At 42.0% G+C, this 25,484-nt stretch overlaps 2 protein-coding genes across 4 annotated transcripts; one reads left to right on the forward strand and one right to left on the reverse strand.

The window, feature by feature from the left end:
- Nucleotides 1-7,182: 7,182 nt before the first annotated feature.
- On the forward strand, nt 7,183-14,570 carry LOC124862508 (tripartite motif-containing protein 16-like protein). 3 transcript variants are annotated; one of them, XM_047356463.1, is made up of 5 exons: nt 7,183-7,483; nt 11,941-11,967; nt 12,071-12,133; nt 13,502-13,641; nt 13,847-14,570. In XM_047356463.1, exons 1-5 carry the CDS (start codon nt 7,438-7,440, stop codon nt 14,249-14,251), a joined length of 681 nt encoding a protein of 226 aa, XP_047212419.1. In that variant the 5' UTR covers nt 7,183-7,437; the 3' UTR covers nt 14,252-14,570. The 3 variants fall into 3 exon arrangements, with proteins under 3 accessions (XP_047212419.1, XP_047212420.1, XP_047212421.1); XM_047356464.1 differs by lacking the exon at nt 7,183-7,483 and adding an exon at nt 8,214-8,250; XM_047356465.1 differs by lacking the exon at nt 7,183-7,483 and adding an exon at nt 11,153-11,816.
- A 1,297-nt stretch (nt 14,571-15,867) lies between these two features.
- On the reverse strand, nt 15,868-24,478 carry LOC124863471. The gene is made up of 6 exons (XM_047357853.1): nt 24,336-24,478; nt 21,697-22,383; nt 21,350-21,611; nt 20,624-20,707; nt 20,361-20,536; nt 15,868-17,754 (listed from the first exon to the last, which is right to left on the reverse strand). The coding sequence occupies exons 2-6, from the start codon at nt 22,087-22,089 to the stop codon at nt 17,617-17,619; spliced, it is 1,053 nt and encodes a 350-aa protein (XP_047213809.1). The 5' UTR covers nt 22,090-22,383; nt 24,336-24,478; the 3' UTR covers nt 15,868-17,616.
- Nucleotides 24,479-25,484: the final 1,006 nt, after the last annotated feature.

Below are 25,484 nucleotides of genomic sequence, written 5' to 3' on the forward strand. Positions count from 1 at the left end.
CAGTGCCTCTGGATTGGCAGACTGGGGTGGTGGTCCCCCTACCTAAGAAGGGTCACCGGAGGGTGTGTTCCAACTACAGGGGGCTCACACTCCTCAGCCTCCCTGGTAAAGTCTACGCCAGGGTATTGGAGAGGAGAGTCTGGCCGATAGTCAAACCCCGGCTTCAGGAGGAGCAGTGTGGTTTTTGTCCCGGCCGTGGAACACTGGACCAGCTCTATACCCTCTACAGGGTACTTGAGGGTTCATGGGAGTTTGCCCAACCGGTCCACGTGTGTTTTGTGGACCTGGAGAAAGCATTCGACTGTGTCCCTCGTGATGCCCTGTGGGGGGCGCTCCAGGAATATGGAATCGGGGGCCCTTTACTAGGGGCCATCCAATCTCTGTACAAGCGGAGCAGGAGTTTGGTTCGCATTGCCGGCACTAAGTCGGGCCTGTTCCCATGTTGGACTCCTGCAGGGCTGCCCTTTGTCACCGGTCCTGTTCATAACTTTTATGGACTGGAGGGGGTCTGGTTTGGGGACCAGAGGATTTCGTCTCTTCTTTTTGCAGATGACGTGGTCCTGATGGCCCCCTCTAGTCAAGACCTACAGCACACACTGGCGCGGTTCTCAGCTGAGTGTGAAGCGGCTGGGATGAAGATCAGCTCCTCCAAGTCAGAGGCCATGGTACTCGACTGGAAAACGGGGGCTTGTCCTCTTCAGGTTGGAGGGGAGTTCCTGCCTCAAGTGGAGGAGTTCAAGTATCTCGGGGTCTTGTTCACGAGTGAGGGAAGAATGGAGTGGGAGATCGACAGACGAATCAATGCGGCTGCCGCAGTAATGAGGGCGCTGTGCCGGTCCGTTGTGGTGAAGAGAGAGCTGAGCCGAAAAGTGAAGCTCTCGATTTACCGGTCGGTCTACGTTCCTACCCTCATCTATGGCCATGAACTTTGGGTCATGACCGAAAGAACGAGATCCCGGATACAAGCGGCTGAAATGAGCTTCCTCCGCAGGGTGGCCAGGCACTCCCTTAGAGATAGGGTGAGGAGCTCGGCCATCCGGGAGGGGCTCGGAGTAGAGCCGCTACTCCACATCGAGAGGAGCCAGTTGAGGTGGCTCGGGCATCTATACCGGATGCCTCCTGGACGCTTTCCTCGGGAGGTGTACCAGGCACGTCCCACTGGGAGGAGGCCCAGGGGACGGCCCAGGACACGCTGGAGGGACTATGTCTCTCGGCTGGCCTGGGAACGCCTTGGGCTCCCCCCGGAGGAGCTGGAGGAGGTATCTGAGGAGAGGGACGTCTGAGCATCTCTGCTGAGTCTGCTGCCTCCGTGACCCAGTCCCGGATAAGCGGAAGACGACGAGTACGAGTAGAAAAATTGCGTATTTTAATGGACGTTTAGCAATTCTATAGTGCATCCTTTTTAATATGTTATGCAAATTAGGGTTTTACTATTAAATCAGGGATTGACTGTACTAAAGAAAACACTTGATTAACCGATCAACATCTGCCTGACCCGCTCTGCAGCATACATTGGTGTGATAGCACAATGCCATGATGGAAAGACATCAGCATTGACCATTGAGAAGCAGCAGTTGCTGCTGGTCACTCTCTGGGAGGGGTTTAAAGACCCTTTTCAGACTATTTCAAGCTCGTCAGTTGAGAATGAGACAGATTATTCACCAGTGGAAAACATTTATGACAGCTGCTAATCTACCCAGGAGTGGACTCCTTCTCAGACTCTACAGGCCTCCGTTAGCATGTTAAATGTCAAAGTTCAACAAGGGAGAGGTACAAAAAGACTGTAAGGAGTATGGGTTGAAGAAAAAGCATCTTCTTATCCTTTGGACAGATGAGTCCAAAGTTGAGGTCTTTGGTCACAATTAGCAATATCATGTTTTAAGAAAACCAAAAACAGCATGTCAGCATAAATATTCTGTTAAGTATGGAAGGGGAGGGCTGATGGTCTGGGTTTGTTTTGCATCCACAGAACCTCTACACCTTGCAGTCATTGAGTGGACCATTTGCTTTCCAAAGTATCTTAGGTTCAAACATGGCCAGCAGGACCATTGATCACAGTAGCAAATCTACAGCAGAATGGCCAAAAAACTAAAACAATTAAAGTCTTGCAACGGCCAAGTCAAAGTCCAGACCTTAACCTGATTGAGATACTGTGCGGAGAGATCTAAAGAGAGCTGTGCAAAAATAAATACCTCTTGACCTTAATGAAGGAAGGATGTTAAACTTTTGTCCAAGTGAGACAATGTGGGACGCAGTACAACATGCACTGAGAAAAGGCCAGGCGATCCATAACCAACTGGAACATCTGGCCTACCAACAACTGAATCTGTTTCACTTAAAATGTGTTTAAAAAACACTAAAAGACAAGTGAGAAGGTGAGTCTGTCTTGTTAGTCATGTGAGAAAGAAAATACAAGACATCTTATTGAAAGCCTATTAAAAGCATTGCAGCAGGCCTCCTTCGCCTTCCACACATTGTATTCCCCTGCGTGCAGCGATGTCTTTCACCAGGGCCTGATGATATTAACACGTAATAAAGTAGGGGTGTTTAAGGTTATGCAGCAACCAGTCTGGGCGGAAAAGTTCACTGTGATTGTTGAGTGTGTAATCCAGCTCCCATAAGGCTCCGACACAAAACAGCTTGAACTAAATTGCTGACAGCAGTGAGAAGCTGGTGTTGAGATCTCTTTTCATGCCTCACATGGAGGGCATGTTATAATTAAAATGATTCCTCTTATGGTAAACAAGGCACCTTCTGATGAAGCCCAGAAAACGGGCCCAACAACAATCAGGTTTGTTGTTGCCGGGTAATAAATTGGTGTTTTGCTCCTCCATATTTTTCATTTCTAAGTTTGTGCTTTACTTTTTATTCCAAATGTTTCCACAGGTCCAGAATGTAGTCACGAATTGTCAGTTTTATTTGATCATAAATTAATAAAAACAAAGGAGGAAGCATAATGCAATTTTTGTCTATGACAGAATTACATCTAAAGGTGCTTTAGATATTTTACACAACACTTTTATGCTTCGCTACTCATCAGATTGTGACAGTCCTACAATCTCCAGGACCTCCGCGACCATTGGAATGTCGCTGGATCACAACAAATTTGAAAAACGTAATTCAGTGTGAAGGCAGCAATGATGCTACTGTTTGCTTTGAACTAATCAGTTCTCCCTTTAAATATGGGGGGTTTCTGCACCTTCACCATCAGCTTCAGTCTTGCTTCAGAAGAGAAAAAACATTGGCATTTTCATTAACGTTTGGACAAGTGTAGACAGAAGGAATCCTCCACATAATGTCTTAAGTCTCTGTATTTTGCAGTGAGCCCTTTAAGTTAATCACACTGTGGCTCCGAACCCTAGTTTAGTTTTTTCACTGTGACTATTATAAAGTTATGTTATAAACCCTACTGGTGGTTGCTTATGCATGTTTCTTCTCCTCTCTCATCCTCACCAAATATAACACCAGGACTTCTCTTTGATAGTGTCACACATGCATTTGGACTTCCCCCTGAAAAACTCAGATTTCCTGTTGTCTCTTAGCAATCACCCTATATGTGCAATTTGGATATGTATGCAATTCTCCCTATGTGGGAGCAATATTCCATGGGAAGCTGAACTTATTTGAGTAAGTGGCCTGATTCATTGACATAAAGATTGCTGATTGGTGACAATCTCGAGGTTGTGGCCTTGGCATAGACCCAGCATTCCTAGTCTTGCTTCACGTTCTTTGATCACCAATCTACACCTACAGTATGTGCATGGGCCACGTGTTACATGATAAGGTACCACTGCTGCTACCAGACCCCAACACGCTCCACCTACATCCCAGACATGCAGACACTATGAAAATGAACCTCCACTGTATCACATCAAAGGTTTATTTGATTCTGTGCGTTCTAATTTCTTCTCCATCTTTTGGTTTTACTCCTTTTAAAGAGTCTGAAGTCCAATGAGTTTTAAATACTCTCGATAGAAGCAGATCTGCAGATCCTGAAAGGCTTGACCCACTTTTTCTTAAGGATGCTGCTGATGTTATTGCAGAACCATTTATTTTAACTTTTAATTTATCTCTTGCCACCAATGTGATTCCAGAAACATGGAAAGCCGGTGATCCAGACCAATTTCTAAATTGTGTTTTCCTAGCTACAGTCCTGTAAAAGCTTTTTTTAGATTTAAATGACATTGTGTCACACCATCAGTCTGGTTTTAAAAAGAAGCACAGCTTTTGAATCTTTAGATGATAAGAAATATTGCGCTGCTCTGTTTACTGATCTCTTGAAAGCCTTCATCCCTTTAGACTATAATATCCTTGTCAACAGGCTTTCAGAAATTGGATTGTCTAACCAGGCTGTGGGCTGGTTCAGAAACTACTTGTCTGACAGAATGTGGTGGGTCCAGTTTAGAATATAGTATCTAGGTATCATTGCCAATTATCACTGCTGTGCCTAAATCAAAACTTGGTTTCTTCTTTAGGAACAAGTCTTGTTTTTCTCAGCAAGTTAGAGATTATTTAATATCATCAATGTTTAGACCTCTACTGGATTATGGAGACATGTTTTTGATGCATCTGAGCAGTATTTAAAGATGTTAGACTCTGTATATCACTGGGAACTGCATTGTATCACTGGCTGTGGTCACCGTGTCCACTGTTGTCTCTGCTGCTGGTCATCCTTTATTGTCCATCTGCAGACGCTCTCAATGGCTGCTCTTCGTCCATAAATATATATTGAGGCTACTTCCTTTTTATGTGACAACCTTTCTTATAAGGTTTTGATTATTACTTGTCTGTTCCAAGAGTGAGAACTGTTGGGGAACTCGAGGCACTGGTAAAAGACTGCAAACAGGAGATACTTGCTTTTAAGTATGTCTTATATTTTTAACTTATTTTATTTTTGACCTTTTCTGCCTTATTTTATCATGAATGTACTTGTTTGTATTGTAGCTATAAATCATGTGTTTTTTCCCGGTCCCTCTTGAAAAATTTATTTTATTCTCAATGACTTTTTTTTACCATGTTGAATAAAGGTTAAATAAAATAAATAAAAAAGTGAGATGTTTTCATATAATACACTAGCTGTTTTCAGCTCCATCCATCCTACCATCAGTTAATCATCCCCAAGGAATGGTCTGAAGTATTCACACCCCTTGAATTAATTTACAATTTGTCATTTTACAACCTCAGACTTCATTATATTTTATAAGGATTTTATATGATCAACACAAACTAGAGTATAATTGCGAAGTGGAAGAAAATAATACAAGATTTTCAAAATCTTTTATAAATACAATTATGAAAAGTGTTGCATGTATTTGTATTGTTCTTCTTAAGTCAATACTTTATCGAACCACCTTTCGCTGCGATTCGAGCTGCATGTCTTTTGGGTTGTCTCTATCAGCTTATAGATCTACTAACCGGAAATTGTATCCATTCTTCTTTCCAAAAGCTCAGGCTCAGTCAGATTGGATGAAGAACATCTGTTAACGTAAATTTTGAAGTCTTAGCACAGATTCTTAATCGGTATTAGATTTGGACTTTGACTGGGCCATGCATATCCTTTGATGTAAACCATTTCATTGTAGCTCTGGCTGTATGTTTAGAGTCATTGTCCTGCTGGAAGGTAAACTTCTTCTCAAGTCTAACTGGTTTCCTTCCAAGATTGTCCTGTATTTAGCTCCATCCATCCTACCATCAACTCTGACCAGCTTGCCCACAGCATGATGCTGCTACCACCATGTTTCACAAAGGGATAAAGAGCAATAGGTGTGAAAGTTACATTTTTGTCTCATCTGACAAGAAGACCTTCTTCCACATGTTTGCTGAGTCTCCTACATGCCTTTTAGCAAACTGCAAACTGGACTTCTGAAGGCTTTCTTTAAACAGTGATTTTCCTATTGCATTAATAACAGACTACAGATTCTCCTACCTGAGCTGTGGATCTCTACAGCGCCTCTAGAAATATCATGATCTTCTTGACTGCTTCTCTGATTAAGGCTGTCTTTTCCTGACCTGTGAGTTAAGGTGGACGTCCATGTCTTGGTAGGTCGGCAGTTGGTCCATCCTCTCTCCATGTTCAGATGATGAAGCAGGGCTCTGTGGGATGGTTCAAAGTTTGGGATGTTGTTGTAGAACCTAACCCTGCTTTAAACTTCTCCACAACTTTCTCCCTGACCTGCTTGCTGTGTTCCTTGGTCTTCATGATGCTGTTTGTTCTCTAATGTTTTTTAACAAACCTCTGAGGCCTTCGGAGAGCAGTTGTATTGTTTACTGAGAATAAATTACAAACAGGTGAAGTAGTTTTTACTTATTAGGTGACTTGAGTTAGTTTAGAGACATCTGTGTTAAAGGGGCAAAATCCTAATGCTTGACACATTTGTGAATTTTCATTAGTTCAGGTGGTTGTACGTTGTTCATTTAAACAGAGAGGTACTCTGTGTAAATGTACGTTCTTCTTATTGCTGTTCGTAAGTGCTACGCTTAAAGCCGGTCCTTTATAATCCTGATCCAGCACCAACATACATCTCTAATCCTTGTAAGTGCGGTTTCTCCCTAAAACAGAATTAAAATCATGCCAGGCCCACCAGACTTTTTGTTTGGAAATGAAAATACTTTAAAGTAATCTGTGAGGAATGCCTTTAAACTCTAAGTATTCTATTTGATAAGAGCACTAAATCTGTCACAGTTACACATTTTCAATCAGAAATGCTAGAAATGCTCATCGCCCAACCCCCAAACTTGTCCCTGTTCTTGGAAAAAGTAAAAATATACGCTACATGGTTAAGATAAGGCAGAAAGCTGATCTACAGCACTCCACAAACAGGACAATCCACCTGGAAGGTGGAGACCAGCATCCAGCTGTTGACTCCACTATAACATCTACTCACATTTGCACCTCCAGTTTGGTACACTTTGTCCCCAGTTATGTACCAGGGCACACCAGCAGCAGCTACTGATTGATGGGATCTAGGACCGATGACAGCTCCCTGGTGTGAAGCTGGCTTCGTTCTCACATAGTGACGGCTCACCCGCTACAAACAGAAAACAACCCCATAACCCACCGGCTGGAGTCAGGATCAGTTTAATAGTTAGCGGCCATTTTTTCTCAGTTAAAAGGACTCCAAAGGTCACAAGGCTGCAGATTTGTTCCCTCATTTGTCATAAGAAAAACACAATCTTATCATTTCATTAATATGATCCATTTGTGTACCTCCTAAACATGCTCAGGCAATGTGGATGCAAACATGCTAGAATGGTAGGGATGTCCTCCGTACTTCCGTCTGATTCCCATTAGAAAGGATCACGAGTGTCATGTGGCAGGATCATTCTTTTGGAGGACACAAAAAGGGCTTATCAATCCCCCCCACCACTCATCTGGAAGGTAATAAAAGGTGACCCCTGGAGCTACCACGGATCACTTTGACCAGAACTCCACGCCTGATGCCAAACAACACCAACAGAACCATGCCTGTTCCCAAGAAAGCAGGTAAGCATACAGTCCTATCTGAACCAAGCAGGTCCTCCATGCAGTGAAGACTGAAAATATTTCAGCTTAGAGCAAGATTGAAACTCACCTTTTTAACGTAGTTTTACTTGATCTCTGCTAATTCTTTATGACTTTTGTCATCACTTTATTACAGATTTTATGTCTGTTTTTGAATCACTTGGGTCTTTGCATTTTTTTATTTAATCTTAATGCCTTGTTATAATACATTTTTTGTCATCATAAATCAAATGTCATTTTAGTTTTACCTTTATGTGTCTCATGGTTAAACTACATTTAGGTGTTTTAATGTTTATTTTAATGTGTTTATGTTGTTTAGATCAGTCTCTGATGTTTTCTCACCTAAAGCTGTGATTCATTTCCTCAGTTCAACATTTATAAGACTATCTATTCTAGTTCTTAATATTTTTATTTACTTAATTTAGTATTCCCTGGTGTATTGTATGCTTTTTCCTTTGTTTTTAACTTCTGTGAAGCACTTTGTGTTACATTCCCACTGTATGAAAACTGTTCTATGAATAAAACCTAATTGACTGATCAGAATCTGTAATTTCATGGATTTACTAATTTTTTTGTTTTAAGCTCATCAAGATATTTTTCTCAAATTAGCTCAAAACGTACTTTTATTTTGTTTTCTTCATGTCGCATTATTGAGTGACGGTTTCTGATATGACTCTCTGCCCAGGTCGTCATGGTGTAATGGACACCAAGAGCCAAAACAGAAGTAATGTCAGTGGTGCACCAAACAGGTTACCAACTCCTTTTTAAATAGAAATAGGAGCCCCCCCCCCCCCCTGTGGTGTGCTTGATGTAACCACTGTAAGAAAATGTGACCACAGATTATACTTGAATTGGTATCTGATTCACAGCTTAGGAGGGTTATTTCTGTGTTTTTTTGTTCCTGATTGCTTTTTTTAACATCTTTAACATTTAGACAAATCAAACTGGATTATTCGATACTAAAATATATATGAGACATTTATTCTGGGTATGAAAAGGCAAAAAGAGTATTTAAAATCTTCACAAGAGTAAATTAGACTGGGACAGCGATGAAAAGCAATATAAGACCAAATTTAACTTAATATTTCTGTCTAGATCAGTTTATACCACATCAATATTTCTGGTTCTGATAAGTTACAAATGTGTACGGTCTGAAGGAGCCACTGGCCTTATTTGTGCACCTTTTCAAATGAAGATCTCCCAGGTAGCATGTCACTGAGATGTCTTTGTTTGTTTGTCTGGTTCTAACCACTCCAAGTTCACCACGTGATTTACTGCTCATCACTTTGTTTTATTACCAGTTTTATTACACTGTTTATGTGCCGTTATTGAATGTCCTCCTGCTCGCCGTCCCCGTAGTCCAGCTCTGAGTCAAACATCCGTCCTCACCTCCGATCCTGTCAGTGTTTCCCAGGACCATTAATCATGTCAACAAAGTGCTTGACTTTGCTACTGGGAAACTACCCCCCTCCTCCGCCGCCGGTGTCCATCTCAGTATCACATCCCTGAAATTCAGAGCTCACATTTTTATCCGTCTTCTGTTTCTGGCCTGTTGCAACCCATTGCATTTTTAGATCCTTTCTTTGAAGATCTTTTGTTTCTGTTTCTTCTTATTTGGAATATATATTTCCAACCCAAGCAGTGTAGCTTACATAACCCACGCCACCTCCAACCCCTGTTGTTACTAATCCCCTCTCTGGCTGCTGCAGCAATGAAGTGTGAAACGCTTCACAGTAATTCAAGTACAGAAATGCTGAAGCTCATATTGGAGCTATTCATGGCTGTTTGATTGAAGCCAGATTTAACACAAAATCCTCCTTAAGTGATTTATGGCATCAAAAGTTTGCTTTGTTGAATTAATTAATGAGTCTGTCCGATTGATGAAAAAAAATTCAATGTGGAAGTTTTTCTATTTCTCCTTAAAAAGCTCCGGATTTAAGTCTTTTTCCAGAATCCTTCATCTTCAGTTCTCCTTGCAGTTCATAGCTTTCTCCATCCTCTGATGGACTTCAGCCAGGAAGATCTGACACCCGACAGAAGCACCATTGGATGAGCCAGGATCCCCCACCGCATGTCTCTATCCTCTGATCTTGCAGTCTCAGCGGGACGTTTTGAAACTGATCTGCCGAGATAATGTTGCTCCATCCCACTGAGATGGGAATCTGGGAGAGGAAAGAGCCCACTGTCGTGGCTGTCCAAAACAAATAGTTGCCATAAATCATCCCAAGATCTATGGCTGACCTTTCAGCTGCACTGTGCTGACTTGCTGATTCTCTTGAACAAGTGTTCTGACTGATTACTGTCAAAATCCCTCAAAAACACTGTGAGGTCAGAACGTCAAACCTTTTTTATTTAACCAAACTTTATCCAACACAGGTCCTTTTTAAATGTCCGGTGCCCCCAAATATCTTTATCCCTCCACCTCAGTCTCGCACCCAGCCAAGTGTCCTTCATGTCTCTATTGCTGCAATGCCAGGTCATCAATCACGTGGACTACCAGTTTATCCCGGCTGGGCTTCCCTGCTGTTCTGTGGAAGATTCTGGATATTTCCAGTCTTCCAACTCACCACCGGCTTGACATCTCACTCCAAAGCCACATGAGGTGTTCGCTCTTTTCCTCTGAGAAATAGGCTTTATTTTTGCATCGTCTCTGTTAATGAATCCAAGCTGAGAGGGTGGATAAGTAAAACTAATGAAGTGATCTGTCTTCAGCCCATTCTGCTGTCTGCTTGCCCATTTTCCTACTGCCTCAGAGCTTCATATTCTGCAGCCAAACCCATCAACCTCGCCTCATCTAATGTTGAACATTATGTACACCATGTTTGTGCACATTCTTTTAATGCTAGGGATTTATGAATCAAGTAGTTTCTGGTTAGCTTATTTTAAAAGTTTGCAAACATCACCTCAGATGAACAAGAACACATGTCAGATTACATTTCTGGATCACTCTTCTTTACAGCATTGCTTCAGTATATTGATGTTTGTAGATATTTATTTTTGCACACCTTTTAACGCTTCATTAACGTTATGGACTTTGATTCTTTCCTTTTTTGTTTGGGATCATTGTTCTGTTGATAAACCAGTTTGGGCCAAGCTTTACCTTTCAAACAAATGCCTCCGTATTTGCCTCATAAAAACACAGGAGTTTATGGTCGACTTAATGACTGCAAGGTGTCCAGTTCTTGTAGCTGCAAATCCTGCCTAAATCATCACCCATCCACCACCGTGCTTCAGACCTGGTACACGGTGTTGAGCCTATATGGTGTTTCTGGTTTTCTCCAAATATGGGTGCTGTGCAGGATGCTTATTCAAACGCAGCTTAGCAAACCTTAGCCATGCTGTCATATTCTTTTTAGAGAGAAGATTCTTTCACCTACAACCCTTCCAACAACGTTGTCCTCGTTCAGTTTAATTGTACAGTCATGAAAATTAACATTAAACATATTAACTCAGGCCTGTCAAGTCTGAGAAGGAACTCCTGGGGTTTCTTCGCAACTTCTCTAATCAAAGCACATCTAACCTTGGGCTGATTTTACCAATCTTGTGAAGATTGGCATCCATCCTAACAGCTTTCTGCCTGTGAATGATTGTTCTTGCTGTAAAATGGCTAACTTCAAATAGTTTAGAAATGGCCTCCTAACTCTTCTCAGGCTGATGGCCACCAGCAGTTACTTCTCTAAAATCATTGCTGATGTCTTTCCGTCCAGGCATTGTGTTAATATACGCAAACTCTTAAAATCAATGCTTGAACAGAGGTGGACATACTGCTGAAGATCAGTTAAACAAACTGAAATGAACTTCCCTGAAAAACTGCCGATTAAAACCACTTTAAAGAATTACAATGAAGTTTGACTGCATGGAAGCAAAGTATAAAGAAGAAGGCTTAAAAGTTCTGAGACTGTAAAAGAAAAGCGATTTTGTAAAGAATTAGGGTAATTTGAAGCAGATGCAGGGATCTTACAGCCTGATAGACAAGAGAGAAAGCCGGGGAAATTGATCTCCTGGAGAGACACTAACCTAAGCTCGGTTGATCTTCACAAATTTCTCCGAATGCTAGAAGGAACGGTGACTCAGACAGTGGCTGAGAAACAAATGAGCAGATTACACACCCACCCTGAGTGAGAAAAACGCCCCCAGCTGAGTGAAGTGAAGAGAAGATCTCCTGCTGACAGCACAGCACTGCGTGTTCTTAAAGTCACAGAGATCTCAGGTTCCTTCTGTTGAAACATCAAGTTTAGGAGGGGCTTCATGGATTGGTGCTCCCCGACTGATCTGTGCTCTGCTTTTTGCTGAGAGCAGCAGGTCCGGCTTTAAAGTAACCAGCAGAGCCGCCCAGAGTGTTTTACATCTAACTTCTTTGTGATATAATCCAATCTCAGATATAAACTGTGTCGTAACTGATGGCAGTATAATACAGTTTTCTTCTTTAAATTTTCCAGGAAGAAAGGGAAGCAGTGTTGCAGAAGGTAAATCACCAACCACTGTTTATGTCTTATTTTGTTTTAAACCACAATGATTGATTCTACCATGATGGGAAATGTTCATTATTTCCTTTTTGTCTCACTTCAGAAAAGCTGCCAGCGTATGAGCCAGATATCCCTGAACCAACTACCAGAGCTGACTTCATGAAATGTAAGACTTCCTAAAGTTTTTAAGTGTTTGTTATCTTCACCTAAAACCAGGTATTTACATATGCTGCTGCCTCCTAAATGCACTAAGGAGCATTATCACAGGTCTTTCCTCCCAGCAGCTGTTAGGCTATAATTCCTGTCATTCTTTGCACGGGTTTCCATATCACTGTAAATAGTCCGGGCACCAATTAAAAGCACAATTTGTACAGTTTTCACATTATTTTCTTTTACTTCCTGACTTTAGGATGCTTGGTTGATTTGTGCACAAACATTCTTGTTGGATTTGGCTGGCTCAGTGCATTGAGTTAGTCTTAAGAGGGGTCTTCTTTGCAGTCAAATGGTTGGAAAGTTTTATTAGAAGGTCTTACACAATCTGACATGTCTGCTTTGAATGTGACCCTAAATATCACTGACCATCACACATTGAACCTTTCAGTTTATACTTGATCTAAATGTAACAATATGACTTCGGATTTCGGGCAAATCTACAACAAAAAAGGCTGTAAAACATTTCAGTTCATTCATCCTGAAGGAGGTGGTGACAATAAAGAGGAACAATTCCCTTTTAGCAGGTGTTGAGAGGTCAGAATGGAAACACAGAAAGTAACCCAGAACACTGAGTCAGGAGTAGTTTTTATGGGGGAAAAACTGTACAGGAAGGTAATGGCAGCAACAGTTATGTCAGGGTCTGTGTCCAGGAAACAAATACTGCTAAAAACAGGAGGACTGTGCCGGATGTACTTTCTAAAGAAAGAAACAAACATAGAGAGCACTAAGTTATTGGAAGGAATAGCATTAATAATGGCTTTATTCAAGGAAATAGACACAACTAAAGCTAGAAGACCTGGGCCAGGGGTACTATCTGTGGAATTGAAAAAACGGATAAAGAACATAAGGAATTAAGGCATTAATACCTCCAACAACTGCTTCATCGAGGGAAGAGACACAGCTAAAAACAGTATCCCTGTTCCAGCGTACGTTCCAGAGAAAGACAATAGCAGCAAAACCTTCAACAATTACTTCTTCCAAGGACAAGATACAGCTAAACACAAAAGGACTGACCCAAACACAGAGAGAACACAACGTTAATAGGAGCAATAATTCTGAAAATGTATTCATACAGAACAGAAAAACCCAGCCTGGACCAGGCGTACTTTCTATGAAAAGAAAGAAAACAGTTCTAAACTGTTCTCATCAACATATTGTAAGTGGATGTTTTTTTTTTTCACATATCCATCAACAGTTAATATAAAAGAATAAAGTGCCACCATTTGCAAGCTGGTCTCCTTGCTCAATGTGGGCCTGGTTGCAAGGACTTGCATGTTTTTAGTCTCATTTTTACACCTCGGTTCTACTCTGACCTTTTCAGACTGGTTCCCCATCTCTCTGGATGATAAAACTGCGCAGAAGCTGTTGTGGATTTCTGAGGGCAGCTCCAAAGTGGCTCGAACATCCGATGCAGTCTGCCCCTATCCCAACAGGCCTGAAAGATATGAGGACTCACCACAGGTAGGCCTGGGGCTCAAAGACCAACACTGCTGGTAGTAATGAAAAACCTTTACAGTGGCCATTAGAATTATTGGAATTAATTATTACTTTATGATCACTCTGTGGTCTGTGATGCCACGTAATCACTTGTAAATAGTCATCACTGCATTGAAGTTCATTAATACTATCAAGGTTTGCAAGGGGATTTTTTGGTCTCCTCTTTCAGGTGCTTTGTAAGGAGGGCTTGATGGGCTTCCGAGGCTACTGGGAGGTGGACTACGATGGCTGGGTGGTGATTGGTGTGGTGGCAGAGAGCGCGCCCCGGAAAGGGCAGGAGATGCCCTGCGGTCTCGGGGAGAACAAAAGCTCCTGGGGGGTCGGCTGGTCGGGCTCCTGCTACCAAGTCTGGTACAACGGCGAGAACATCGACGTCCAGCTGCCGTCTTCCTCCACCTTGGGGGTCTATGTGGACCAGCCAGCAGGCGTCATCAAGTTCCTCACGGTGGAGGGAGACTCTGAGAAGGAGGTGCAACTGATCCACAAGTTTAAAGCTGAATTTGGGGAGAGAGTCTTTCCCGGGTTCTGGATCGGCACAAACTCCTTCTGTCTTATCCTGAAAAAAGATCAGTGACACCAAGGAGTTGGCTTTTGGGGATGGAGCAGTGGTGACAGCTTAACAGAAAGTGTTGTGTGTTTGGAGGCAAAACGGGGAGCTCTAAAGCAGAACTGAACACGTGGTGACATCTTCAAAGTTTCTCTGGATGCATGAAAACACTTTACAGAGATACAATCAGACCTGAACGTACCTTCAGACTTTCATTTGTTTTTGTTAATTTAAGTTCGAAAAGGCAAAGTTTGGTGTTTTTAATACTCTCAAATCGTTTTACTTTTGAGTGCTTTTTATTTGATTGAATGTAGTCAATAAATTCTTCTTTTCCGTCTCAATGCCAGTCAGACGTTGACATCCTGGGCTTGTTCATTCAGGGTTTTATTCCAACTGAACTTGTGGTTACGTTGGAATGACTGAGCAACCTTCCACTTTACTGATTTTTCCTAACTAAAATTGTGTGCACAAGTTTGAAAGTATGATAGGTTTCCCCTATTTGACAGGATCAAGGGTTATACAATTTAGATGCATGTTTGGGTTCACTGTCCTGCTGGATTGTCTCCACGTTTCAACCACCGAGCTTAGAGGTACCCAAGTCCAGGCCTCTAGAGCTACTATCCTCCAACTTCGAGATGCATCCCTTCTCCAATGCACCTGAAGGTGAACAATTTTCAGATTGTCCATTATTTCACCACAAGCAGCAAAGCAGAACCCTGGCTTTCAAATTTATGAACACCGTACCAAGTGTCAAGCATGTTGGTGGGAGCATCATGCTGTAATGTTATTTAGCTGCCAGTGGCACAGGTCCACTGCACCAAGTGGATGGAATAATGAAGGTAGGTGGTAAAAAACATTTTGTTTTTTCAACATGATCCATAAACTGAAACATGTCAAAACTGGTTTTGTCATGGATAGAGGAGTCTAACATTATTTTCCTCCCCAAAGTCATGACTTCAACCCATTGAGACTTTAAAGCTGAGACAATGCCAGGAAACCAACAAATTTAAATGAACAGTTCTGCTGGATAAAAGTTGTCTGGTTGAGGTGCACCTTGCTGAGTATTTGTCAGATATTAGCTGGGGGGTATGTATAGTTTAGCCCTAAATTATTTAAACCGTGTTTAAAAGTATTCTTTTAAATTTACCAACATGTTGACTGGAGGTAATATTAATGTTTTGGATTGGTCCAGTCAGAGGACCAATCCAATGAATCTAAGGAGGGACCTAAGGATTAGGGTTATGGGAAGGAGGCATTCCAGCCTCAAAGGATTGGAGCTCATCATCAAAGACAAATCATTAAAATACCAGTGGAAACATGGAAACAGCTTTTAGAAAAAGTTTGGTTTTCTGAACTCCAATGATTATTAAGAAGGGTATATAACCACAAACTTTTGCACGTAGTTCTTGTATTTAAACATCGTTGCAGTTTTACGTTTCCACCTTGGAAAAAGAATAGTTTTTTTTTATCATTAAAATCCCCAAATTAATAAGGCATTAATGCCATGAGTAGCTGTAAACCTCTGGCCAGGACTGAGGACGCCTCATTAATTCTCCTTTCACATTGTGTCACCGCCCCCTAGTGGCAAACAAACACACGACATCTTACAATGCTGCTAAAAACAGAAACACAGAGCCGCCTACTCTTGGTGTTGCTCCTTTATTTGAAACATAAAAGGATTTAATGGAACATTTATTTTTTGAAATATCCGAGATGTAACGTGTTAACATCTCTTCTCGCTCGCAAACAAAGTCACTTTCTCTTTCATTCAGGCGTTTTAACATATCCAGAGCAAACGGGGGAAAAACAATCAATACCATTCCCCCTGGAACATAAAGTAGATTTACAATCATCCCATCGATCATCCATTCATTGGTGAAATAAAAAAATATGCATGTAATGAGAAGGTGCTGGTGTCCTCTGCTCACATTTACAAAAACGCTACAAGCTTTGTGTTAAAATCTGGTTTTTGCTCTTTTACATAAACAGGAGGGATCGTAATGAGGCTGTTGGTCATTTCACTTGGTAAATGATAAGAGCTAATGAGCAAAATAATTTATTAAAAAGGAAGGTTCTCATTCTTCAAAGCGGTCATGTTGAAATTAGAAATAAAGCTTTAGTTTGTTGTGAAATTGATCAGATTTTCCATAAAGGTCAAGAACCAAGCCTGGACTTTAAGATCATTGTAAGAAATGTTAGAACAGAGGTGACATTTTTAGGTTTATTAGGCAGCAAACCTAAAAACTACACACTTGGCTGCATTTGCTCTCCTGTTTAGACCACAGTGAAAGACGTTTCATAGAAACAGTTTTGAAACTTCGTTTGAGATCTTGCAGGAACTTTCCAGATTGCACCCTGATTGTCCCAACATTAGTAAGCTGATCTGAGTTTCTGGAGCACCAGATGCAGCACTTCCACCCATTTCACTTGCATGGTTCATCATCATGGTTCTGCAGAACAATCAGCAGATCCATTCGTTTGAATCAAGCAGCAGGACCAGGGTAAAAAATACTGACAAAGCCATGATTATGCCCCTCTTTAGTGTTCAAAAACCCCTTATATCCCCATCATAACACGTGCCTAAAGCTTAGCAAATACACATTTAATGTGTTAAAGTTATCACAGATATTAATGCAGCAATTTCAGGAGTTTCATGAAGCACTAATTTCCAATGTCAGCCTACGGTATTTTCTGAGTGAAATCCTAGCGCTGGAGGCATCAGTTAACCCCAAAATGAGCCGAGGTGATCATCTGAGAAGATCTGAGATAAATCTAGGAAAAGAGAGAGACCTATTATGCTCCTTGTGGACTATAACTGTCTGAAACATCTCTGTGGGAGTGTGTCAGGCAGTCAAAAATCACTGCTGCAACTAATCCTGAAGTGATAATGCTGTAAAAAGTCGCACATAAGCAGGACCTTGTTCTGTAAAGCAGATTAAACGGAGTTTTTTCATCAGTATTTCTATCCAGATTCACCATGTTTCTCAGACATAAAACAGGATTTTGCTTCATAGATGCTATTTAAACCAATATGTGTCTGCTGATGGGTTTATATCAACAATCTTATCACTACACAGGTAATTGGACCAAACAGCTTTCCATAGTGACACCCTGCTATCTCCTCTGTGCAGTGCTGTGGGTCAGTAAGCTCCCAACCATAGTGTCGTATGTGTAGTACTGTGAGATGTTATTGAGGGGGTAGCAATAGTAGTGGTAGTGTTGAAGATGTTATTAGTGTTCGTAACATTTCCTCACGGCCGTTTTAACCCTGTAAAGGGTTTGCAGTTAATTTTGGTGAGTGAAACAATAAAGAGAGATTCGAGCTTTTACACCGATTCACACATTCCAGGGTTTCCCCTTCCTCCCCGTTTCCGTCCCGCTCTCCCACCCTCTCAGGGCTTGAGCGAGAAGTCCCCCGTGTTGAGGCGGGGCCGTGGCAGGGCCCCGAACATCTCCGTCCCGTCGGTGGCTCCAGGGACCAGCAGGGCCTTCATGCTGGCAGCGATGTGCTCCAGGTCGGCGCAGCCCGGCTAGGACAGAAACAGACATAGATGTTAAAATAGCGGGAATAAAGTGTTGCGTTACCAAATGTCAGATGACCTTTTGCACTTTTACGCTCACATGAGCAGCAGGAGCTGGATGTTTGCAGCTGAATAGTGTCTTTGTCTTCAGAGACCATAGCCTTTAAAACATTATTCTTCACAGAGATAACGAAAACACATGCTGACTTTGCACCTGTAGGACGATTCCAGGATATAATCGGGAAAAAATTAGAACACCACATGAAATAGGCAGATCTTCAAAAGAAATCTTAATATGGCGATGACTAATCTTATTTTTTTTTTTTTTAATCTCTGAAGAAATTTTGTTTAATTGCATTTAATCAGCTTAAAATAACCTTGTTTCACGCATTAAACAAAAAATAAAATGCGCTTTCTAACTGAGGAAAAAGTTAGTACACCCTACCCCCTAACAGCTACTGTTACCCCATTTACCCATCTACCAGGCCCTTCCTTTCTGCTGTGGGGTGTTTAAGGGGTTTCTTACATGTTCGGCCCGTTTCAAGTAAACCCACAGCATCTCAGTGAGATCAGCAGCAGGGCTTTGACTCTGCAATATCAGGACTTTCCATTTTTTTACTGCTCAACCCGTCCTTGTTGGATTTACTGGTATGTTGTGGGTCATTGTCTTGTTGCAGGGTCCATTTCTGCTTCAGCTTTGACTTTTTTACAGATGGTCCCACGGTTTCCTCAAATCCCCTCCTTGGTGGATTCTATGATGGTGAGCTGGCCAGGTCCTGCTTCAGCAAAGCCTCCCTGAACATGACACCTCCACCTCCATGCTTTACACCTGGTAAAGCTATACCTCATACCAGAGGTTCATTTCCTGGGATGCTGTAGTTGGTTTATGCCAAACATGTCCTCTGTTCCGGTGTCCAAATAATTCAGTTTTAGACTCATCTGTCCAAAGAACATTATTCCAGAGGTGCTGGTCTTTGTCTTCTTTCTCTCTGGCACACTTCAGTGTCTTGTTGTCTCTATCTGAATGCACTTTCATATCAACAGCAACGAGAGCCTGGTGTAGGTCACTGATGACATTTTAGGGTTTTTTTGGAGACTTCTCTTAGCATCTTGCGATCTGCTTTCAGGGTCTACTTCTTTAAATCCATTACCAGTCTCATAAGCCTTGATGATCTTCTTTCTGAAGACCCCTGACAGCTCTTTGGATCTTACCTTGATGTTCACCGTCACTTCACCGGTTAGGAGACCACCAAACTAAATGTCTCAGGTATAAACAGATCAAACCTCCTTCATACTGCTGAGTAACGATGAACTCCTCTTGTCAACTCATGTAACGGGAATAAAATAGGTTTTATTCTATAAATTTTATAATTTACGTAAAACTTTGAAACATCTCTTTTTCCGTTTTTACTGTTTATTTATTTCTTAATATAGTTCAAATTGATTGGGGCTGCACGGTGGCGCAGTTGGTAGCACTGTTGCCTTGCAGCAAGAAGGTCCTGGGTTCGATTCCTGGCCAGGGCTTATTCTGCTTGGAGTTTGCATGTTCTCCCCGTGCATGCGTGGGTTCTCACCGGGTACTCCGGCTTCCTCCCACAGTCCAAAGACATGCCTGTTAGGTTAATTGGTTTCTCTAAATTGCCCTTAGGTGTATGAATGAGTGTGTGCATGGTTGTTTCTGTGTTGCCCTGCGATGGACTGGCAACCTGTCCAGGGTGTACCCCGCCTCTCACCCATAGACTGCTGGAGATATGGCACCAGCTCCCCCGTGACCCACTATGGAATAAGTGGTAGAAAATGACTGATTCGAAAAGTCCACTCTACCAAATCTGTTTCATAATGTTCTAACAGGGCTGTATAGTCTTTTAGATTTTTCATGTTACATTTATTTATATTTAAAAGATAATAAGATAATTATAAATATTGTCCTATATTTTCTATGTTACAGCTCTGTGCAAACCTCTTAAACATGTTCATACTTTCCTTCCTCGCAGTCACTCTTTCTAAAAGCTTTTTAAGGGGCCTTGATCAATAGTTTCCTGAACCGTTTAGGAACCTTTTCCAAGAACCAGGGTACTTTTTGCCTCCAAATGTTCCCACAGCATCTACAGGGGTATAAACTATTTACCCCAGAGAAAGGGTCTGGAAGGGAGGTAGACATTTCAATATTACACTGAACCTCAGGGTTAGAGTTTTGTGGAGAGGGGGGAGAGAGAGTTAGAAAGTTTTACCACTTTTTAGGCTCAAATAAACCTCAACGCCTCAGGAAAGTGGATCAGATTGTATGTTTGAAAGAACCCGGGCTGCTCTTGTTTAATAAATACCAACATTGTGCAATCTGTTGTGATTTTGTACACTTGAGGCTGAATTTAAATGATCTCTGAACCTTGTAAAGGCCAGGTCATTTATATGATGTCCGGACAGAACTGAAAGAGGATGTCCCATGATGTGGTTATCTGTCGCAGACATGAAACTATCAGCTAAAATCAAAGCTTTCTGAATTTTGCTCTTCGATAATATTCACTTTATAGAAACCCTGTTCCTAGATTCTGTGGCTGATTACTTCACTTGTTCAGAATAAAACCTGAGCAGACATGTTTGCACCAGATCCTCACCCGTTCTCCGCTGTTGTTGTCTCCCAGAGCGGCTCTGCTGCTTTTGCAGCCCCACACCGGCACGGACACGGGCAGCGAGCGGGCCAGAGCCGTGGGGTGGGCGTGGCGGGACGAGAACGCATGTTGCCCCATGGCCAGGCCGCGCGACGGTGGGGGGGCGTCCTCGCTCAATGAGCCTGGTGCAGATGGGACAAAGAAGGAACATTTAACTGAAATGTGCTAAAATAACTATGAGCTTTCATGCAGGGTGATAAGTCTCGTACCATCAGTGCTCTCCTCCTCTCCGTCGGACTCGAAGAACGGCTCACAGTCCCGAGAAAGAGAGTCCTCGTCCATGGAGAAAACACCTGAAACCCAATTACAATCAATGAGACTGGTCCACTTAGGGAAGCCGTCAACAAAGAGAACATTTAGTGTGAACTGTATGTACAGTACCCAACAAATATTCAAATTTGATGTTTTCTGCCAAATGAGACAGACTTTCTTTGCTTTTTCACTGACTTCCTGTCTAGTGTTTAAAGAAATGAGAAGGGATGTACCGATGTGAAAATTTGGGCCGATATCAATGACCAATATTGATATTACTGTTATGGCAGATAACCGATATTACACATATATATATATATATATATATATATATATATATATATATATATATATATACACTGCTCAAAAAAATAAAAGGAACACTTAAACAACACAAAATAACTCCAAGTAAATCAAACGTCTGTGAAATCAAACTGTCCACTTAGGAAGCAACACTGATTGACAATCAGTTTCACAGCTGTTGTGTAAATGGAAAAGACAACAGGGGGAAATCTTTGGTGATTAGCAAGACTCACTCAATAAAGGAGTGGTTCTGCAGGTGGGGACCACAGACCACTTCTCGGTACCTCTGCTTTCTAATGGCTGGTCGATATGGCAGATGCCTCCTTCCGCCTAAAAAAAGCTTCACTTTTGCACAGCAGTGAACTGAAAATCTGCCTCACCTGCACTTTCGTTTCCGTAGGGTCGTCTCTCGTCCATGTCCTCCTCCTCTTCCACCTCCTCTCCCTCCTCTTCCACAATCCCAGCCCTCTGTCTCCCATGCTCCACCTCCAGAGCGCTCCTCTCCTGGTCCCTTTCCCTGTTGCCGTTCAGCCCCACGCCCTGCTGGGTCGTGCCGTCCGGGCTGTATATGGACGGGTAGTTCTGGGAGTACTGTCTGCTGTTGGGACTGACACCGCCTATCACGCCATCGCCTGTGAAGCTCTGGAGAGTCAACAGAGACAAAAACAAAGTTTGTATGGGAGCTTTTTTAAAGAACGGTTAGATGCGGCACAAACTGCCAACTTACCCCTCTGTTTCCAATGTCTGAGGTCAAATCACCCAATAGCTTGCCCACTTGGTCTCTGCCAGTTTGCCTCGTGTGCTTCTGAGCCGTCAGCATGGACGTGGCGTGCAGCACGCCGATGTCATCCATGTAGCGGCGCGCCGACTCGGCCAGAAAACCCTGACCCCACACGCTGTAGGAGAATTCACACTCCTTAGGAAAGCCAGTCCCACGCTCCCGCTTCTTCCCTCCTTCACCTTCCCCGGCTGTCGACCGGAACTTCTTGCAGGCCGTGAGAATGGCCAGGTCACAGCCAGACTTTTGGCAATAGGTTTCTGCAGCGGAAAGTAGAGCCAGCCAGCTCTCTTTGTGGTTGTCTGGGATCTCTGGCTCAGATGAGTGGGTTAGAGAGGCCATAATGGTGCTTCTTTTAGTGTTTATGAGACTGGCTTGATGAGATCACTGAACTAACACGGCTTCGGGGATTAGACGAATCAAAAAATGATCTAAGGGGGCCAAACAAAATGAAATACTGATTTTGGTAGCTGGAACGAGTCCAATTTTACTTTGTTGATGTCGTTCAGAGACAGTTTCTGCTTTGGTGAAGATGAAAATTTGAACTAATCAGGTAAAGAGGCACGAGGTGACTTTAATGATGGGTGGGTGGTGGTGAGAGCCAAGGGAGAGATGTCACCAAGTTGCTGGTGATGCCTGGAAGATATTTAAAAGAATATTCAGTCCAGTCACAAGTTTACATCCACTCATGGGCATTAATGTCATTCATTCTGGAATTATTATGATTTATTTCAACTGTTCCTGGAAGCATCGTATGATGACTCATTCAATAATTTTTAAAACAACAACAGAGGTTTGAATTTATCAGGAATTTAATCCAAAGAGGAGAAAAAGAATTACACACAGGCCTAAATATGTATATAAACACCATCAATAAAATTAGCAGGTTAGCACCTTAACCGGCATAAATCTGACTGGATATCTGACCACTTGGAGGTGGTTTAAATCAGTTGGTTAGCTGGCACATACCTGGCTTTAAGGCACAGATGACAGATTTTCAATAGAGTTGAGATCAGGGCCATTCCAGAAGCTTAATGCTAGCCTGCTTTACCCACTCCAAAACCTGTTCAGATGTGTGTTTGTGATCGCTGTCTTGTTTGAACTCCCAAATATGACCAAGTATTAACCATTTATATGATGCTTTCAGGTGAATTTGAAGAACTGGCAGAAAAAACAACCCCACGGCAGGATGCTGCCACCACCATGCAATGTTTTTTTAATTTGAAAGCCTGACGCTGATGCTTTCCAACATACTTCTTCTCCGTTTGGCCAAACATCTCAATCTTTGTCTCGTCTGACCATAAAACGGCTTCAAAATCAACACCTGAAATGTCTCGATGAAGACCCAAACTGCCACCTTCAGATGAAAGGAAACTAGTTTGGATGTTCATGGTGGTTAGGGTGTTCAGTAATTACTAGATGTCAGCCTGGCTGTGAACGGCAAACTGCTGGAAAAGCAATGTCACCTTCCACAGAGAAGCCAGTTTTAAATCATCCTGGACTCAGAGGAAGGAGACCAAGAAAGAAGTACCTGCTCCAAAATCAACACCTTAAAGCTTGACTGAAATTTGTAGCTGGCTACATGGACAAGCCCGATGACTTGTGGAGAAGAGTATGGTGACAAGACGAGATAAAAACGGGGCAGTTTGCTAAGAATGATCCGAAGTAGGCTTGCTACAGAGAAGGTGAGGCTTTCAACCCTAAGAACACTGAACCAGCTGCCAGGCATAGTGGTGGCAGAATCATTCTGTGGGAACCTATTGCTACCCCTAGCACAGGTGGATTGAGTGGATAGAATAATGGAAGCAAAGGACTGCTTCAACTTCACCTCCACCTCAAATCAATAGCTAAATGGCTTAAACCTGGACACAGTTCAGGTTTACAGCAGGACAATAATCCCAAACACACATCAGAACTGGTTCTGGAATGAATAAAGCAGACTAACATTAAGCTTCTGGAGCTCGGCCCTACTGAAAATGAGGGTACTAAGCCGAGGCCAAGTAGAAAAACTATCCCAATCCAAGAGGACTGGTCAGAAATTCAGCCACATTGATGCCAGAAGCTTACTGATAGGACCTCATATCAGTGAGGGGGTCTAAATATATTCTGACACTCCACAGCAGAGACTTTAGCTTTTTAATAATTAAACCTTGTTGTTGTATAATCGGTCCAAACCGTCCGAACCATTCAGTGTTTCTCTGTAGGGAAAGCTGTGCCTATGGATCGGAACTCTTCAGATATGTGCAGCTAAACATATAAAGTTGCAGTTGTTGTGACGGTCGCAGCCTCCTCCACCTTCACTTAGCAATGCTAACTGTAGCTCCTGTTAGCAATGCCTCCGCTCTTTATAAATCCTTGCCAAAGACAACGTTATCTCCGGTAAAAGTGCACGACTTGCCCTCATCATCGCGGCTGCGACCGCAGCAGCAGCTGTTGTTGTTGTTGTTGTTTATCTAGTTATTCAGTCCAGTGTTGTGTGCAGCCAGCCTCCTGCTGATGAATCCACATCTCTCCTCCGTTTTCAGGCTTTAAGAGCAGCCCTAACTTGGCAGTAATGAGGTGGAAAGTAAGAGGACATCTTCACTTACCTGTTCGGTCTCTTTCTTCACCGCTGCCAGGTGTTAACCGAGTTTAATCTCTGTTTTTACCCCACGCTTTCTGCCCTTCTCCCACGGTTTCTCTCCCTAGCCTCGACACCAGCAGCAGAAAGTTAGCAAGCAGTAATGCTAGCATATCCGGTAATGGCTTTCGAAATAAAAGCATACAAGCCGATTATTATTATTATTATTATTATTATTATTATTATTATTATTATTATTATTATTCATCCATGTCTATACCTGCTTATCCCAGTCGTCAAGGGAAAGTAAACTCTGAACACGTCTTTTTATTTATTTATTTGTTTTTTTCATTTATTTTTTTATTGTTTTATTTATTTATTCTAATTTTTTAAGCTGGTACATTTCATCCAAATAATGACTTTTTTGGTTCCTGATTACAGGAAAAAATCGCATTGAAACATCTTATAAATAGTAATTACATTGTGGCATTTAAAATATTTTCAATTCAGTTCAATTTAATAATCAAGATGCCGAATTTACAGGTTCATCTTGATGAATGAAGATATATTTAAAAATCTTATTTATTTCAGTAAAAATATTCAGAATTGTCTATATTATACAGATTAAATGCACACAGAGTAATAGATTCCAAGTATTTATTTCTGTTAAGTTTGATAGCTCTGGCTTACAGCTAATAAAAAGCAGAAAATCAATTTTTCTGAAAATTTGAATATTACATAAGACCAATGAAAAACAGATTTTAAACACAGAAATTTGGTCTTATGGCCAACACAATCAAGAGCAAGACTGCTGACTTGACAGTTGTTCTGGCCGACAGTAAGGAGAGTAAGCCACAAAACTCTGTTGTCTAGTTAGAGTGGCTTAGGCTATCTTCCTTATTTTTCACCTCCGCCTTCCTACCTCCCTGTTGGATTTAGTAAGGGGGAGTCAGGTTTAGCCTAAACCGGCTCAATTATGGTTGAGGTGCAAACACACCCTCCATTTCTGATACCTGTATGACCCCTTCTCTTTTCCAATGGTTATGGTCAATCTGACAGAGAGAGGTATCCCAATCCTTGTGGTTTTTAGTATAATAATGGCCATCAGTGGGCTTTAGATGGACAAACTTTGTCAGTTTATTATTTAACTTAGTGCCCATACATATGGCCCGTTCTG

The sequence above is a fragment of the Girardinichthys multiradiatus genome, chromosome X (assembly GCF_021462225.1).
Source record: "Girardinichthys multiradiatus isolate DD_20200921_A chromosome X, DD_fGirMul_XY1, whole genome shotgun sequence".
Lineage (NCBI taxonomy): Eukaryota > Metazoa > Chordata > Actinopteri > Cyprinodontiformes > Goodeidae > Girardinichthys > Girardinichthys multiradiatus.